The 16570-nt window shown below is 37.4% G+C and overlaps 1 protein-coding gene and 1 long non-coding RNA gene across 2 annotated transcripts in view; one reads left to right on the top strand and one right to left on the bottom strand.

Annotated features, from left to right (window-relative positions):
* Window positions 1-231: 231 nt before the first annotated feature.
* LOC124266733 (protein SSXA1-like) overlaps window positions 232-16570 on the bottom strand; it is a gene marked incomplete at its 3' end in the record, with an annotated part of 37448 nt that continues 21109 nt past the window's right edge. The window contains exon 4 of the mRNA XM_046701522.1: window positions 232-352. Within this exon, the coding sequence (XP_046557478.1) occupies window positions 232-352 (121 nt within the window). The remainder of the gene's footprint in view (window positions 353-16570) is intronic.
* LOC124266724 lies at window positions 12913-14043 on the top strand. The gene is made up of 3 exons (XR_006895829.1): window positions 12913-13129; window positions 13389-13504; window positions 13922-14043. It is a non-coding gene; the product is annotated as an uncharacterized LOC124266724 (long non-coding RNA).

Raw genomic sequence — 16570 nt, forward strand, 5'->3', positions numbered from 1 at the left:
TTAATTATTTAGATGGGACAAAAATTCCCTTACTAGTCTGATCTAAGACACTTTCAGAAAATTCCAAGGGAACTTTAAGCATTAAGCCATTAGTTATTTTGAAATACTGAATTTATGTTACTAGTCCTGAAGCATTTCTAAATTTCACTAGTCTCTAAGTAGCATACTGATATTAATTTTGAACCCTGATATTTCTCTTTTCTCTGAACTACTTTCCTACTTGAGAATTACTTTTCCTCCATTGATGCTGGTATCCATTCCTCATCACTGTCAGAGTCCTCAACAACTTTCTTTACCCGCTTCTTCTTTCCTTTGGGTCCTCGCATGAAGTCAGGTTTGATGACTGGTAAACCTGACCAAAGAAAAAGTAGTCTTTGCAGATGAAAAATAAAATTTTTAGAGTAAAATTAATATTTTATACTTATCCTGACTCATGCTTATTGCTTGTCCTCTTCTTCTTGCTTGAACATAGTGGAACTGCGTGTATCTCCCAATTGAAGTTTCCTTCAATAAAAATCACTAATTAGTACTCACCACGAAGTTACCTCCCCTTCCACAAGCGAGGAATGAGGGCCACCTGAACCCATGTGCCTCACTCTCTCCTTTTTTTGTTTTGAGCCCGACACTTTATTTTTCCGAAGAAATACAAAGTGTTAAAGTGGGAGGACAGGACAGGAGAGCTTACCTCATGAGTCAGGATAAGTATAAAATATCAATTTTACTCTAAAAATTTCATATTTTTCCTTATCCTGACTCATGCTTATTGCTTGTAGAATCCGACGGAAAAGGAGGTGGGATTATATATACTTTGGATTTTAATAATTAGTGATTTGAACTGTGATGATTGTAATAACCCTATGGGAACTTCATAAAGGCACTGAACTGATGAATTCCTGTTGTTAACTTATCAGCTGCCATATAAAGGTTATTACAATTTACTGAATATGATAAAAGTATATACAACATTAATGTAAGCTGAAGCTATTAATGTGATAGTATAAACTTCTGTGAGTTTATAGTGAATACTTTTATAATGAACCAAAGTATTAAGCTTAAGATATGCATATATTTAAGTTATAATAGTACTGTGCTTAAGATATAATTATAACTTAAGCTGTATAATAGTAACCAACTCTTTAGAGTTTGTTAGCTAATACATTTATGAATATGACCATATGACTGAGCTTAAGGATTGATGAAACTTAAGCTGAACATATATATAATAGCAAAACTCCTAGGAGTTGTAAGCTTATTATAGTATGATATAAAAACCATAGTAGTGAACATAACATAATAAATTAAACTTAAGCAAAATATATAGATAGCATGTAGCTATTAGTACTGTTATCAGATAAGTATAAAATCTGTAAGATAGACTTATCTTCTCCGTTGGAACTGTCAACTGTTGAGCGAGGACCATGGGACCGAAATGGTGGATACCCGAGACGTCCTTGGTGGTGATATCTCTCAGATAGTGGTTGGCAAACACCATATCGGATCTCCAGAAACATCCCTCCATTATGGTATTCAAAGTGCAATTCCCATGTAGAGTGAGAGTTGAGGCTAGCGCTCTAATTTCGTGAGGATTAGAAGCTCTTGGAGGGTCGAGTCCTGCAGCCTTGTAGGCACGTAGTATGACAGTTCTGATCCAGATAGAGATAGTAGTACGTGAGACTTCCGTCTGCGTAGCTATAGATATAGGGATAAATAATCTCTTGAATATCCTTCTGCTCTGTTTGGATCGTTGGAGATATATTTTCAGTGCTCGAACTGGGCATAGTGATAGATCCATCGTATCATGCGGTCCAAGTATGGATGAGAGAGCTGGGACGTGGAATAATCTGTCTGGTTGACCTGATGAGCTATGTTATGATTATCATCAAAGCGTGTTCTCTCGTAATCCAGTGCGTGAATCTCTGACATCCTGGCGGCCGTAGCTAATGCTAACAGGAACAAGGTTTTGTGGGTCAGTGATTCAAACGAAGTAGATAGCAATGGTTCATAAGCCTCACTAGTGAGGTGTTGGAGCACTATATTTAGATCCCAGGCTGGAGCGTGAAACTTCCGTTTCTGATCATCCAATCGGAACGCTCGTAACAAAGCGAGTAACTCTGGTGTTTTTGTCAACTTGACGCCCGTTCTCATAGTTATGACAGAACTTATAGCTGCAAGATAAGTGGACAAGGTTGAGCCTTTTAGATTCTTAGTTTGACGTAGATAACATAAGAAATCTGCCACTTGAGGATGTGTAGCATATCTGGCTGTAAATCCTTTCTTAGCAGCGTAATTGACAAACTGTGCCATTTGTCATCGTGATAAGTTAGAGTTGAGTTACGCTGTGCAAAGCGTGACCGCAGCAGCTCTGGCAGAATAACCTCTCTTATTCAGACATGCCTTGATACAATCCATCCACATTGAAGTTGGAATGCTTCTGGTGTTTAGTGCACTTGTTTGGTGTAACGGATGTATCAATAGATTGGCTGCGCAGGGAGTTGAAGAATTGGTTTTCCGATTTCTTGTATGAGATCTGGAAACCAATTTTTCTCTGGCCAGTAGGGCCGACCAAAATCAGATGGAGGCTCTACGTCCCTCTGACTGATTTTCTGTAAGATTTGTGGGATTAACGCTGGGAGTAGGGAAAGCGTCGCGGCGTTGAGTCCCTCCCACGATATGCTTAGTGCATCCTTGCCCATGCTAGTGGGTCTGGAACTGGCGATATACAGAAACCCTTACGCTCAAGGTTTCCACTACACTGTAGTTGGGCGCCATAAATGGTACTGAAAATGAGGCTTCAACTGGGGTGGGGCGCCCAATTTGGAACCTATAAGGGCACTACAGATTGACTGCATACTAAGGTGGGGCGCTCCAAATGGTACTCCCTTGACTTAAACAAATAGCAAGGGGGCTTCCAAGGGCACTTCCTTAACTCTGCTTAAAAGCAGAGGGCGCTTCAAATGGTACTCCTAGAAACAATTTCAAATGGCATATAGCATAAGGGCTTCAATGGGCGCTTCGAAACATTTGGTTTAAAACTGAGAAAGTGAGGGGGCTCTTCAAGCGGTACCATATGGACTCAGTAATCGTCTTGGGTACTTAGAGGGGCGCTGCAGAAACATATGTTTTCTCATAACAAATCAGAGGGGCACTGCTACTGGTACTTCCTGGACTTTGAAGAGAAACAAGATGACAGAGAAATTATGACAGCTCTTAAAAAAACAAAGTCTGTTTATGTCAGAGATATTTGTTAATAATAATCATCTTAATAGTTTATTGTAATCATTTAAAAACTAATAAAGTTAAACAAACCCATTTGTTTCAAATAATTTTGTACACAAATTGAGAAACAAGACTAAAATAGTGTACAGTAAAACAACCTAAAATGATGAATGACTCAGAAGTTATTGTCACTGCATTTATTATTCTCAACATAATGAGGGAGGAAATAGAAAAAAAACATCTATATTAATTTACTTCCAAAATAAATCTGTGAAATCTTGAAGGCGTGTGAGCAATAATGTTTACATAAAGTAATTTGAAAGGATTCAAGTACATATTTACACTAAAGTACATAGAACAGAAGGCAATACAGAGTGTAACAGAATGCATACACATGTCTTACAATATTACAATGAACAAACTCCTTTTGTTTCATAAATACATGTACATGTATGTACAAAAAATGCATCATAACTTCTATCACAGGATGAAAACAAAATCTAATCTTTTTCTCTTACATTTGGCATTAGTGCTACAAATTTCACATTACCCTGATCCATGTACACACACATACTGTAAACGTATTATATTTCGCGCAGGTTTTATTTTCGCGCTTTTCGCGGAAAACATTTTAGCGCGAAAATTTATACACCGCAAATAAACCTGTCATTCATTCAGTCTAGCCACACTCGCCCCTGAGTTGTTACCATAACACATCACGTTTGAAGACAGAAATCAACGGGAATCTTAAAATGACGACTGATCATACTTAACTGTCGCTGTAATGGATTTCCCAAAACATAATTAAATAATGAGCCAAATCCCATTGCCGAATTAGCGAAAACAGCAATGTGTGTTGTGGCCGCCATGGAAATTGGTCACATGACATGGTTTGATACAAAACAGATTACCGTGAAACAACTCGGAAAGAAATAATACAGCAGTATTTTATTTATTCATTAAGATTTTATTCACCAGTACATCATGAAGCGAATAGTCACTAACACCTCAATCATCTCATTCACAACAACCCGGCTTGTTTGAAATCACAAAGAGCTTCATATACAGTATAAGTTAATTCGTCAAATCGTCAGAATTCGGAACATAAGACTGATGTGTTTTTCATCTCTTCCGGGAGTAAACGGATTACTGTGTACTAGTATATCGCACAGATAGGGATTTCCTGTGAGTAAGCAATAAACGCCGCCTGACAGGTTAAGCCACTCTGTTTGTTTTCACTGCTATTAGTGGCGGCCAAAGAGACAGCTGGCAGTTCCGGCAATTACTGATTGCGCGAATAATTGACCGCGCGAAGTAGTCTAAACTGTCAATTCCGCGAAAATAAGTACGTTTACAGTATTCTTAATATTCTCAACAGGTATGAGATCAAACAAGGTTCCAGTTTCAACTTCAACAAAATGAGCTGGTACATGCAAATGACACTTACGTTTCTTGATAAACCTTTTGATTATAGCACAATACATAGCACTCTTCTCAGTAAATAAAACAAGGTAATATTGAATCTGACCAAGGTAACGTTTCTGATCAGTTCCAATATACTCAACTGAGTAGCTGTTTCTCCTTGTTACATTTTGTACATTTTTGAATGAAACATAAAACCATTGCACCAGTAGCGGTAAAACTGCTGACCTTGTTACTGGTGCATTCATAAATTCCTCAACCAAATTTTGTATTTCGACAGACAAGTTACAAGGCTTAATTGGGTCGACAGCAAACATGTTATCCTTAATCAAAGTGAGGTTCTTTCTGAGATGTTTTCCCTTAAAGGAGAGATAGATATATTCAGCTTCAGAGAATTTTGGAATAAGGGCACATAAACGTGGTAGCTTCTGATGTATTACTACAGCCATTGAAATTTGAAGTGTCTACTTTCTGTGTACCATGAAACAGCGATCGCAAGTCCCCATTTAAATCTTCATAGAAAAAGCAAGAGTGACACCATAAGGGTCCAAGATCTTCAACTTTCTGAGTTAGGTGGAGGAGTGCATGCATATTGGGATGTCATGTTCCTTTCTGAATATAAGAAATCAACTGATGCACAAAACTTGGCAATAAGCACCTTAGCTCTTGAAAGCTCATTTTGCGAAATTGACCTCTGTAAAAGAATAAATATACTTTCAACCAAAAGGAGATAATGTGAGAAATATTCATCGGGTAAAATCTGATACAAGCAACAAACATAATAAAATAAAAGAGAGGACCTGAACTCTGAGGCCTTCCAATTCTTCAAATCTTCAATGCACCTCGGCATTCTTGTAATAAGATTTGGCAGCGGAGAGAGTCTTAAGTAACCTGTCATTAAGTATTGGACGTGAAGTTTCCAATGTAAAAATTTTTCATGTTTGTTTGCATTGTCAGTCCACAGATGTAAGAATTTCTTCTGCACGCCAAGAAGAAACACAATGCATATAATCCACAGTAACACATCTTATCATATCAAAAAAGGGCAACTTGTACAAAAGGGGAGAAGCCTTTGACACCATTTTCGACTTGATCCGTCTTCTTCTGCTCTCCTTGCATCAGTCAGACACTGGGTATGCGTCTTGGGTATAGAGACACCAGTGAGATTACCAGCTTCTGATATGTCAAATGGATAGGACATCATAGATCCACGTTCTCCAGTTTTCACAGATTTTCCTTTGGACAAACAGGTTCCACATCCAAAATATCCATTAAACTGTACAAAGTTTTGAACTAGGCATCTTGCAGGAGCATCACACACAACACTATGAAGAACTGCTCGCAAAAGAAGTGAACTGCCCTCCAGGACAACATCAGTACCTAAGTGAAAAAAAGAAAGAACTGTAAATACTGCTGTTAAAATCCGTAATAAATGCTTGATATTTCAAACATAATTACCTGCTATTGTTCATCAAATTCTGTCCAGCATGAGAAATTGAATTCATCAAGCAATCTAAACGCAAAGTCATAACAAACAAACCTGTTTCATACAAGGACTTCAGTTCTTCAACAAGAGGCTGCAGAAAGATTGACATTGTAGGTTTGTTGATGCCATACCAGAGTCCAGCAAACAGTCTGCATTCAGCGGAGTACCTGAAAAAATTGTCAAATATTTATCTGAGACAGGTCTTCTTCAATATTACAATGTTTTACTCAGCAAGTTTGCATGAAGATGTATATGAGTATATAAGCAGGTAAATGAATCAAACTGAACTCAGTCTATCTATGATAACATTATGACAAATTCCTTTTAGAATAACCAATTCTTAAAACTAACCACTTAACACAATGAACAACATCCCCCACAACTTGTATTTCCTAGAGCTATTACACAAGATCAGTCATCCTCAACTTCATCATAAGTTCCTTCATCTTCCTTCCAACTTTTATTAGAATCTGACTCGAAGTAAGGGAGTAATGAACCTGTCCAGAGTCCGGACAGACAGATACACAGACCTCATGTTAATACATAGGTTCACCAGTTCCATCTGTTGAAACTTAAAAGTAACAATGAAATTGAGAAAGCTTACCTTAACTTTGGGTTCAGTTCATTTACTGTTAAATACAGGGGCCAAACACTGTAATTTGAAGATCTGAAAAGAGCTACTCCATCTGTGTTGAGTTGTAGAGAAATGTGAATTTCTTTCTCTTTTCTTCCTTTATGTGTTCCCTTGAAGAAGTCATCCTCAAAGATGTCTTTGTACGTTTTCCCATCAAAGATATCTTCAATTGCTGATGGATTATCCTTAACCCTTCCTCCATGAAGTAAGTCTGACTTCTTTAAACCTATTGTAAGAAAGATTATCTGTTGAACTTGACACATGCCAGGTTAGATATTGTAACTGGAATTATATAATCAAAAATTGTAACACTAAAAAATATCTTGAAGACTAGAACAACGAAAGACCAACACAAATAGTAATCTATGTGTAATAAATAAACTGATAATAAACTGTGCTGATACAGACTATGTCACTTAGAAATTAAGGCCTTTTAACCCATTCAACGAATAATCGGCCACAACGTTATGAGTCCCCAGACACCGGAGGCCGATTAATCGGCCAGGCAGTAGTCACGTCAAAATGAGACATAATTTTAGGAACCTACCTGACTTTTGATTCATATATCAAATCTATCACATTTCACAATGTCTGAAAACACTTATTAAATTTCAATTTATCATATATTATCAGCAGAATTAAAATTATAAACTATTTTTCGCAATGTTTTTTAAAGAAGACAACGATTCTCGGACACATGCTTCGGCAGCGGGTCCACAATAACATTGTCAAAGAGCAAAGTAACGATGTTTAGAGGAAATTATTAAATAAATTGAATAAACTCATGAATAAAATCAACAACAGCATTCATAAAAGTTGTCAAATGTACATATAAAATTACTATTTCCATCTTTTTGTGCGATCATGTAATGCAAGTCAAGTCACTGACAAGTGACATCTCAGCTCTTGTTGCCTCAATCTTCACGCTCGGACACGATGTTTAATGCGAAAATACATACATGAAGCATTTTTGTCACAGGTCATAACCTAGCACGATACGTCCAATAAGTTCCATAATTTACGTATAGGTAGCTATTTCTTGCTTAATATGTTCAGAATAGCATTATTTCATCCAAAACTTGTGTCCAAATCGGAAAGTTTTCGTTTACGAGGACGGTATCCATTGCTGTAATATGATTGGCTGCCTTAGGTCACGTGTCTCATTTTGACCAATCACGACCCTTATAGCAGACTGTGGCGTAAAAGCGTCATTAGAAACCAATCTTTATCCAATAAAATCGCTTCTTACAAACGATAGAAAATACTCTTGGCAAGGGTACAGTGATATTGTTGATGTTCAGAGCTTTTGAACGATGACCGACATCAAATCCATTTGCCGGCAGCATGTTATTCATATACGAAGCTTCGAAAACGGAGGTATTTTCAGTTGTTATGTCATTTTACCGGTGGAAAGCCACAGATATCGGAAATAGGCGACCATACATATTGTTTAAGAAATATTTTTATAATAATTTTCTGATTACGTAAAAATGAAAATATAAAAGAAAAAGGCACGGGCATTTTATGACATGTCACAATTGGAAAAAATCGCCGTAGTTTTTGCTTCTTTCATGGTTTATCTGGACGTTATAAATGTAAGCTTGCATTTTCATTCAAATATAAATTTTATTTAAGTTGTAGTTGTATTATTTGAATAATATTATAAAAATAAACTTCATATTTATCAACAGTAGGATTAGATCTTTTAAATGGTGTATGGGATGTAGTAGCAATAACGTTTTACAAGCTTAAAATTTCCTTCATAAACATAGGCTTCATCTATGACCTCAGAGTCTCTGGGAACTCTGTGTCATGGCAGTAAATGCCTCTGGTTGACTGGTGTTGAAAGAGTTAAAGTCTTTTAAGTTGAATAAGTACAAGTTTCTATCACACAACAGTTGTCAAACATTTCCCAATAGGAAAATGGTCATACAGGTTTGTTCACTGACTATTATATCAACTACTGATAAAACTTTGCTTAGGGAATTGATGAATCTAATATACCTAAGAATTTAAGAAATGAATGTAGGAAAATAAAGCAATTGCAATCTTATCAATTTTAATAAAGCAATACAATATTATTGAAGTTTTATTTGAAATATAGGGATTATTTATTTTCAAGGTTTTTCAAGACATTTTACATATTTTTCAATAAGAAATTAGGGTCTTTTCAAGGCAGCACTCTAATTTCAAGTCTGTCAAAACCTTGAATAAATCAGGTTACCTATCTCGACTCTTACCTGAAAATAGTGACTGTAATTGACCTATGACTGGAATGTATATGAAGGATGACTGTTGATTTTTCTGGCATTTCTGGCAGGTTGGCTGACTTGCTTTCCCATGGTAAGTGTTGCAAAAACTACAGAAGTAGTGCATCTGCACAGGTGATGACATACTTTTGAAGAAGTTGTTGAACATTTTCAAACTAGTTCTGCACAAATTTGGAGTTATGCAATGAAGTTCAATTAAGACCAATAAATCTTTCAATGCTTCCCCAGTCAGCTGATGTCTTATTATGAAGCTCATTATCAAAACCACACTGACTAGTTCCGTAATTCTAGCTCCACTGTACAATGGGGATGATTTCTCTGCAAAGTTCTGGAAATCTGAAAATGTGAACAAAAACATAACTTAAATGATTATGACTATTCAAAAATCATATTCCAACATTCCATGACCAACCAACTTATACTGACATGTTTATTTTCATGTGAATCTTTCAATGTGAATCTAAAATTTTTAAAATGTATCTGTAAAAATGTGCATTTAGTTTTGCACTTACTGTCCTCTGTATCATCAATATCATGGCTCTTCATCACATTCTTCAATCTCTGATGAGCTTTCTTCGTCATCAGCAAACTTTCCCTCTGCTTTCATTGCATCTTCATTTTCATAATCGTCTACCTGCATATCATCTTCAGATACAGGGCTCTTTGGGTCCTTTGCTTCATCTAAGCATAAAATAAATTAACATGAAATTTCTAAGCACAATTTTAATGCATAAAAGACTTTCTGACTAAACTTAACTTGCTACATTAAACTTATTGGAACTATTGTACAATTAATTATATTTTAAGTGTAAGGTAGTAAAAAGTAAGCAAGTAAAAACAATTTTAAAATTGATGGTTTGTTCTTTGAAGTCCTTCGATTATCATTTTGAATTAATCATTATGAGAGTGTGTATATTTCGATAAAGGGGCCAATCATACATGTGAGTTAGCGCTACAATAAGATGAGGCGCCATAACATTCTCAATATACAGATGTTGTGTTTAATGCAATATTACATATAATGGATAGCATCAACATGATGCAAAATATTTGTTTCATTTCTTCTGAGCTAAAAAAAAATATATTTTGCAAAACATTTTTAATGTGAATTATTAACAATGAGATAAGTACATATCCAAGACTAAACTAAAATAATATTCTTCAGAAAAATATATTGTAATTTGTCTGTTTCTAATTGAATATATATATTCTCAAGTTTGGAATCTTTACGAAGATCTGAAACCCAGTTTGGAACGTCAGTGTCAATACATCTGTTTACATTCAATTAGAAAACTGCTGACAACACGCTGGTTCATCCACACCTGTCCAAAAGCATAAGTAAACAATAACCTTCAACTTTTAGTGCCCAGCAATCATTATGTCTATACCAAGTTACTTCAAAATACATAGGGAACAAGAGAGACAAATTCGTAAGTTTACAAACCATTATCGCTGTGTCCATACTCTTCGTTGCAATCGGGTTGTCTTCCGTGAATGGGATTTGTTTCATCACTGGCGTTCGACTGCACGGAAGACTGCTTGCTTGCTTCATCGGCACTTTCTCTCATTTTTCTCCATAAAGTTGTTCTAGGAGTCAGAGTTTCGTCAAATTCATGTTTCTTATACGGGCCTTGTTTTCTTTTTTTACTTTTGGTCATTTCTGCCCTCTCAGTCATTTCTGCCAGTTTATCACCTCAATTGTGCTAAATTCACAGCAAAAGGGCCAATGCAAATTGTTATTTACCAAACTGTTTGCCACGTGGCCTTGTGTTGATAAAAACATGCGTTCCAAACCCGTCACTGCTACCGGAAGTAGGCAAAATTCCTTGCTTTGTCATAGGCACCGCTCCTAATATAATATTCTATGGTACCAAAGCAAAGCGATGTGAAGATCTTATAGAAACTTTGGTAATAAGAGTTTAGAATTATCAGCATCTTCGTAACACTTTTTAGTTTTGAGTATTTTGTTGTACTTGGTTCCAACTTTGCCCTTTGAAAATGGCTAGTTGTTAGATAACTGTTAAAATACTTCATAAATACAACCACCATTCCTTCCAACTTCCGGTTACAACTTTGGCGATTACATTTGACTGGATCTACCGTTACTATCATAGAAATCCGCGATATCTTACTACTAGTACTACGACATGTCTTCCTACAAGTTTGTTGCGTTGTTCTGGGTGGAGGATTTTGGCATTTAGTGTCCAATCGACGAACACAATTTGTGTGCCAAGAAAAGAAGCTTGGGAGTACAAGCCTGGTGATCGGGTGCAGGCTAAGTTTGCAGGAAAACTGTTCCCCGCGGATGTCATCCATAGCTCAGGTGGGCGTATATATATTATTCCTATAGATTTATCCAATATTCTTGCAGTCGTGACAATTATGCCAATGCCATTACACTTTGCATTAATACTAAATGATCTTGTAGATTTCGGATTCGCTTTTCATTTTATTAAAAGGATATTTGTGCTATTGTGGTCCTGTGCAGTGTGTGTCCAGTGAGCAACAAGTCAGATGGATACTAGTAGCTAGCTTATATATATAAATGAATTATTATTGTTATGCAAACACAAATTTAAATGAGGATTAGGAAGGGATAATACTATTGAATTTTTCATTTGCAGTGACAAAAGGAAGAGGTTCACTTAGAAAGTAAATCAAAACTTACTCGTTCAGCACACTGCTCAAGCTCTCATATACAAATTAAAATGAGATTAGGAAGGGAAATAAGTAGATAAGCAAGTGAATATTCATAGATTGTATTTTTATTCATACTCAGGTATGAAAAATTCAACAATGTTTTCATGATTTAAATTTGGGTAGATAGAAATAATATATGAATGAAATACAGCAGTAAAACAAATCATGTAGACATTGTGAAATATATGTAGATTTAAATATCTCTAATTCATAAGCATTTTATGAGAAAAATTTCAGTATAGATCACAAATGATACTTGTTTTGTTACCAGTGAATACGCCCAAACAGATTGAACTTATTGTTTACCTTTGTAAACATTTGTTTACATCATTCTTTAAAAGATTTCTTTTGAAGTATATGCTTTATGAAATAAAAAGGATATATGGCATAGTATTATTGTTATCTACATTAAAAAAAAGGTTTTTACTGACATCATTGTGAATACAAATGAATAAATAATTTTCAGTTCAAGAAAGTGTGCGTGATACACTGAAGAAGGATGCCTTCCTGAAAGCCCGTCAGGAGAAGGCTGAGAAGGCCGAGGCCTTGAAAAAGTCAAAACAGAGGGTCCTGGAGGAGATGGACAATCTCCTCGAGTCTCAATACGCTTCAGCTAGTGAGACGGAGGCCGAAGAAGAAGAAACAAATTTAGAGGGTAAATAAGAACCAGGAATTAGATGTTCATTTGTTAGTGTTACAGGTAAAACTGAAAGAAAAAGTCGAAAACAATTTTGAGTCTTAACTGTTTACCCTGACGTACATAAACATGTAAGAGTTGTAGCTGTATATGGTGATTGATCCTTCATCTTAAATGTACCATTACACTGGAGATGTTGGAGGTTGAACAGAGTGCACTCATTCCATATATTTGTGCTGTAAACAGTTATGTCACATGAACTACATGCCGTTTGTGTTCATGTTTCATTAATTTTGGTAAAATTGTCTTGCTTAAAACAGATGTTCCCAGAAACAGCAAGGGACATCCCACAATGGCTGTGAAACAGTCAAGAAAAAGGAGGACAGATGAGGACGACTATCCATGTACCAAGTGTCGTCTCCTCGAGGATGAATTGGCCAAAAAGAACAGGCACATAAGAAACTGGAGGAACAATTGGGCTGGTAGAAAATTCATATATTGTTTGATATGTATAATGAATGAATCGTGAATTCAAATATATATTTTATTTTTTTGAAAGGTTTTATCAAGGTTATTTCATTTCAAATTTCAAATGATTGGAGAGGTTTGTGTGACTTAAAATCAACAATGAAACCTAAACTAAAATAATTTCAATTTAAGAATCTCTGCAATCAGCCAGGAGCATGCCTCCCTCGACAAGTGAACCTCCTTCATCTTGCTTTGAAAGGCCAAAGCCGGGTTACTACCCAAAGGGATGCAGTAGTGTAAGTACACCAGAGTTGTTTTTGTGTGATAGTTCTATTGTCCGCTTGATGTGGAAAAAAAGAAAGGGAATTGAGGGTTAATAGATTTTTAGATTAAATGTCCTTTTGATAATTTTGTGAGATGTAGCTCAGGTTCTCAGAAGTGAATGTTGTCATGAAGCATTTGGCACCAGTGAATGAAATAACATTTGTCCACAATATCCTTGAATTGTTTGTTTCCATGCCATCCCAAGTATTCCTTGTCATTTTTTGTTTACAGATGAAAGAACTGCTTCCCCACTCTCATATATATTTATATGAGGACCAGTTGAGGAGGGCCTCCAACAAAATCTCGTTGGGTCAAGAAGGGAGGCGGGATGGCTCCAGCTGTGCCAGGTACTTGTTGGGCATATTTTTTTTCTAAGGAAGATATGTCAAACAAGTCCCTGACATCAGATGGGCAATATCCCTGCCTCAACCCTTACCTTGTGAACAGGATAATTGGTGTGTTTCGTTCAGCATTTTTATTTGTTAAAACTTGAATAATTTAAGTAGATTTAAAAACTAATTTCCAACTTCATTTTCATGTTAAAATTTGTGTGGTTTATTGTTTATACTTCCTTAATTTTTTTTGTTTTGACTTGCATGACGATGGAGGATTTTAAGGAAGAATGCATTGGGGACAATGTGAAACCTCGGAAACATCTCATCTAGTTACCTTTAATTTTGTTAAATTGAAAATGAATATCATTGGTTTGTGTATTTAGATCATAATGTCAGTGATTGATTTCTTCTTTCTTTTTTTTTGTGTAGAATTCACGATGAGTGTATCTGACTCACTGAGGTCGAGAGTAACGAAAGTTCTCAGGAACAAGCTCTCGGCCTTCAGATGTCGTGAAAAGAAGCAGCTCAACAAAGTCGAAGCTGCTCTATAAACCTGGATTGCGGATTTTATTGATTTATATAGCTGTGAAAAAAATAAATATATATTTTTTCTTTTTATAAAATTTGTTGTCCTTTGATAATGTACATGGTGTAATCCATTTTAAATTTGCTCATATGGTTAATGGGTTTTCACTTCTCATCCAGTTGCAGTTTTATGGTTGATCATGGGTACTCCATAGGGTGCCTTTCATGGTACTCCAATCGGCACCTCCTATGGTACATTAATAGGCACCTTTAAGGGTACTCAAATGGGTGCTTAAGATGGGACTTCAAATCTAATTCAAGGGGTGCCTGGAAGGGCGCTACACGATATGGACAAGATATCAATGGGCACTCAGAACGGCGCTACATGGTGTAGCACAAAAAGGTCTGGGGCGCCCTGAGTGGTACTACATATGCAGTGCCCAAAGGGCGTTTTAAATGGGACTACATGTGCTAGCACTGAGAGGGCACCTTATATGGCGCTCCAGGTAGAACCACAGTGGGTACTCCACAGGGGCGCTTCTTATGGAGCGTAATTTACATATTTGGAACAATGCAAGTTTCTACTGGGAAAGGGCGCTTTCATTGAGACCCCACTTTGAAAAAGGGCGCTTCAAATGAGACCCCATGCTGAGAGCAGGGCGCTTCCATTGAGACCTTAATGGCGCTTTACAAGGGGACTAAAAAAAGGCACTCCAAATGATACCTCCAAGCGGTAAGGGTGGTGTGGCCGAGAGAGAGCGTCTGCTAATACATTCTTTACTCCTGGAATGTGGCAAGCTCTGACGTGTATGTTTAGATTGTCGATTAGATCGAACAGTCTGAAACATCGAGTCAGTAGGTTCTGTGACCTTGTTGAACCTTGTTTGTTCACATAAAACGCCACTGTTGAATTGTCTGTGTGAACCATCAACTGAGCGTTCTGTAGTAGGTTGCTCCAGTGACTTATGGCGTTTATGACTGCTTGCATCTCTAGCAGATTTATGTGACATTTGCTCTCTTGATTGCTCCATAGGCCTGACGCTGTCCTGCTGGCAAGGTGGGCTCCCCAACCTTGTAGTGACGCGTCTACGTAGAGATGTGTTTTCGATTCCGGCTCTACTAAGGAGATGCCTGCGCAAACATTCAATCTCTTGGTCCACCAGAGTAGATGTGGTTTGACATAATCTGGTAGACTGAATGGTAGAGGGTCCTCGAGATGAGCATTGATGAGGACTTGTAACGGACGTAATTGAAGCCTGCCTCTGACTGTCAAGTCTTGAGCTGATGTGAGTAGTCCCAATAGGCTCTGCCACTGTCGTAGTGGTAACGGAGAGAGTAGGGCTTGAGGAAAAAGTTGTTGGATCTTGATTCATCTGTCCTCCGGGACTACAATGCGATTCTGAGCTGTTAAGAATCGTGTGCCTAGAAATTGCAAATCTTGCGTTGGCTCTAGGTCCGGCTTGAGTAGATTTACTAACCATCCTAATTGAGTTAGTAGCTTGATTATAAAATTCAGCTGTAGTCTGAGACGCTGTGGATCTGGATCCACTTGTATACCGTCGTCTAGGTAAAAGGCGCTGCGAAGACATTGACGATGTAAGTATGAGACAATAGGCTTGGTCACTCTTGTGAATGGCCAAGGGGCCGATGTGATTCCGAAGGGAAGAACCTTCCATTGATAATGTTTCCCGTCTAGGATAAATCTTAGATATTTCCTTGAGTTGGGATGAATCGGAATGTGTAGATATGCGTCTTGCAAATCTATGCTGGCCATGTAATCTTTGGGACGAATTAAATGCCCGAAGTTGCGGTAAGTGTATCATGCGAAACGTTGGTGGTTTGCATAGATATTCTCTGTTGAAGATGCTCATGTTGTATATGAGACGAAACTTCTCCTTGGAATTTTTCTTCGGCACTAGGAAAACTGGGGAGTAGAAACCTGGTACGATGTTTCGTTGATTCAGAACTTCTAAGGCCTGTTTGTTTAGCAGAGAAGCTACTGTTTCTCTTAACATAGGTAGTTGTGCCGGTTGAACGTTGAACCCTGGAGGGGTGACTGTTAACGGAGGCTTGGCCTTGAGTTGTATTAAGTATCCGTGCTGTAGGATGTTGGATACATAAGGATCTTGTAGTATTCCCCAGTTTTCCCAGTGTAGCTGAAGGCGTCCACCCACTTGAGAAGGTTGTACTGGAACGGCTGGGGGTGGAAGACTCCAGTCGTTCCGAACCTGAATTTCATCGTCTAAATCCACGGGCACCTCTGGATGATCTGCCTCTAGCTGATCCTCCCCTAAATTTGCTGTATGGGCGACGAAAAGAATCCTTGGGATCTTTAGCTGCAGCTAATTTCTTGTCCCGTGCTTTCTGTAGCCCCGAAAACTTAGACTTGCCCGAGTATCTCTGTGCTGACTGTTTAATGACGTTCGCTAAGGTATCCATGGATCTGATCATAAGTACCTCTCTTGAGTCTTTAGATACTTCTTTGGAGACCTTGTCTATGTTGCCACCAAACAGTAAGGGCGATGACCATGGAGCTGTGTATAGAGATTCTGT

The sequence above is a fragment of the Haliotis rubra genome, unplaced genomic scaffold, assembly GCF_003918875.1.
Source record: "Haliotis rubra isolate DU_JTF1 unplaced genomic scaffold, ASM391887v1 Scf1277, whole genome shotgun sequence".
In the NCBI taxonomy this organism is placed as follows: Eukaryota; Metazoa; Mollusca; class Gastropoda; order Lepetellida; family Haliotidae; genus Haliotis; species Haliotis rubra.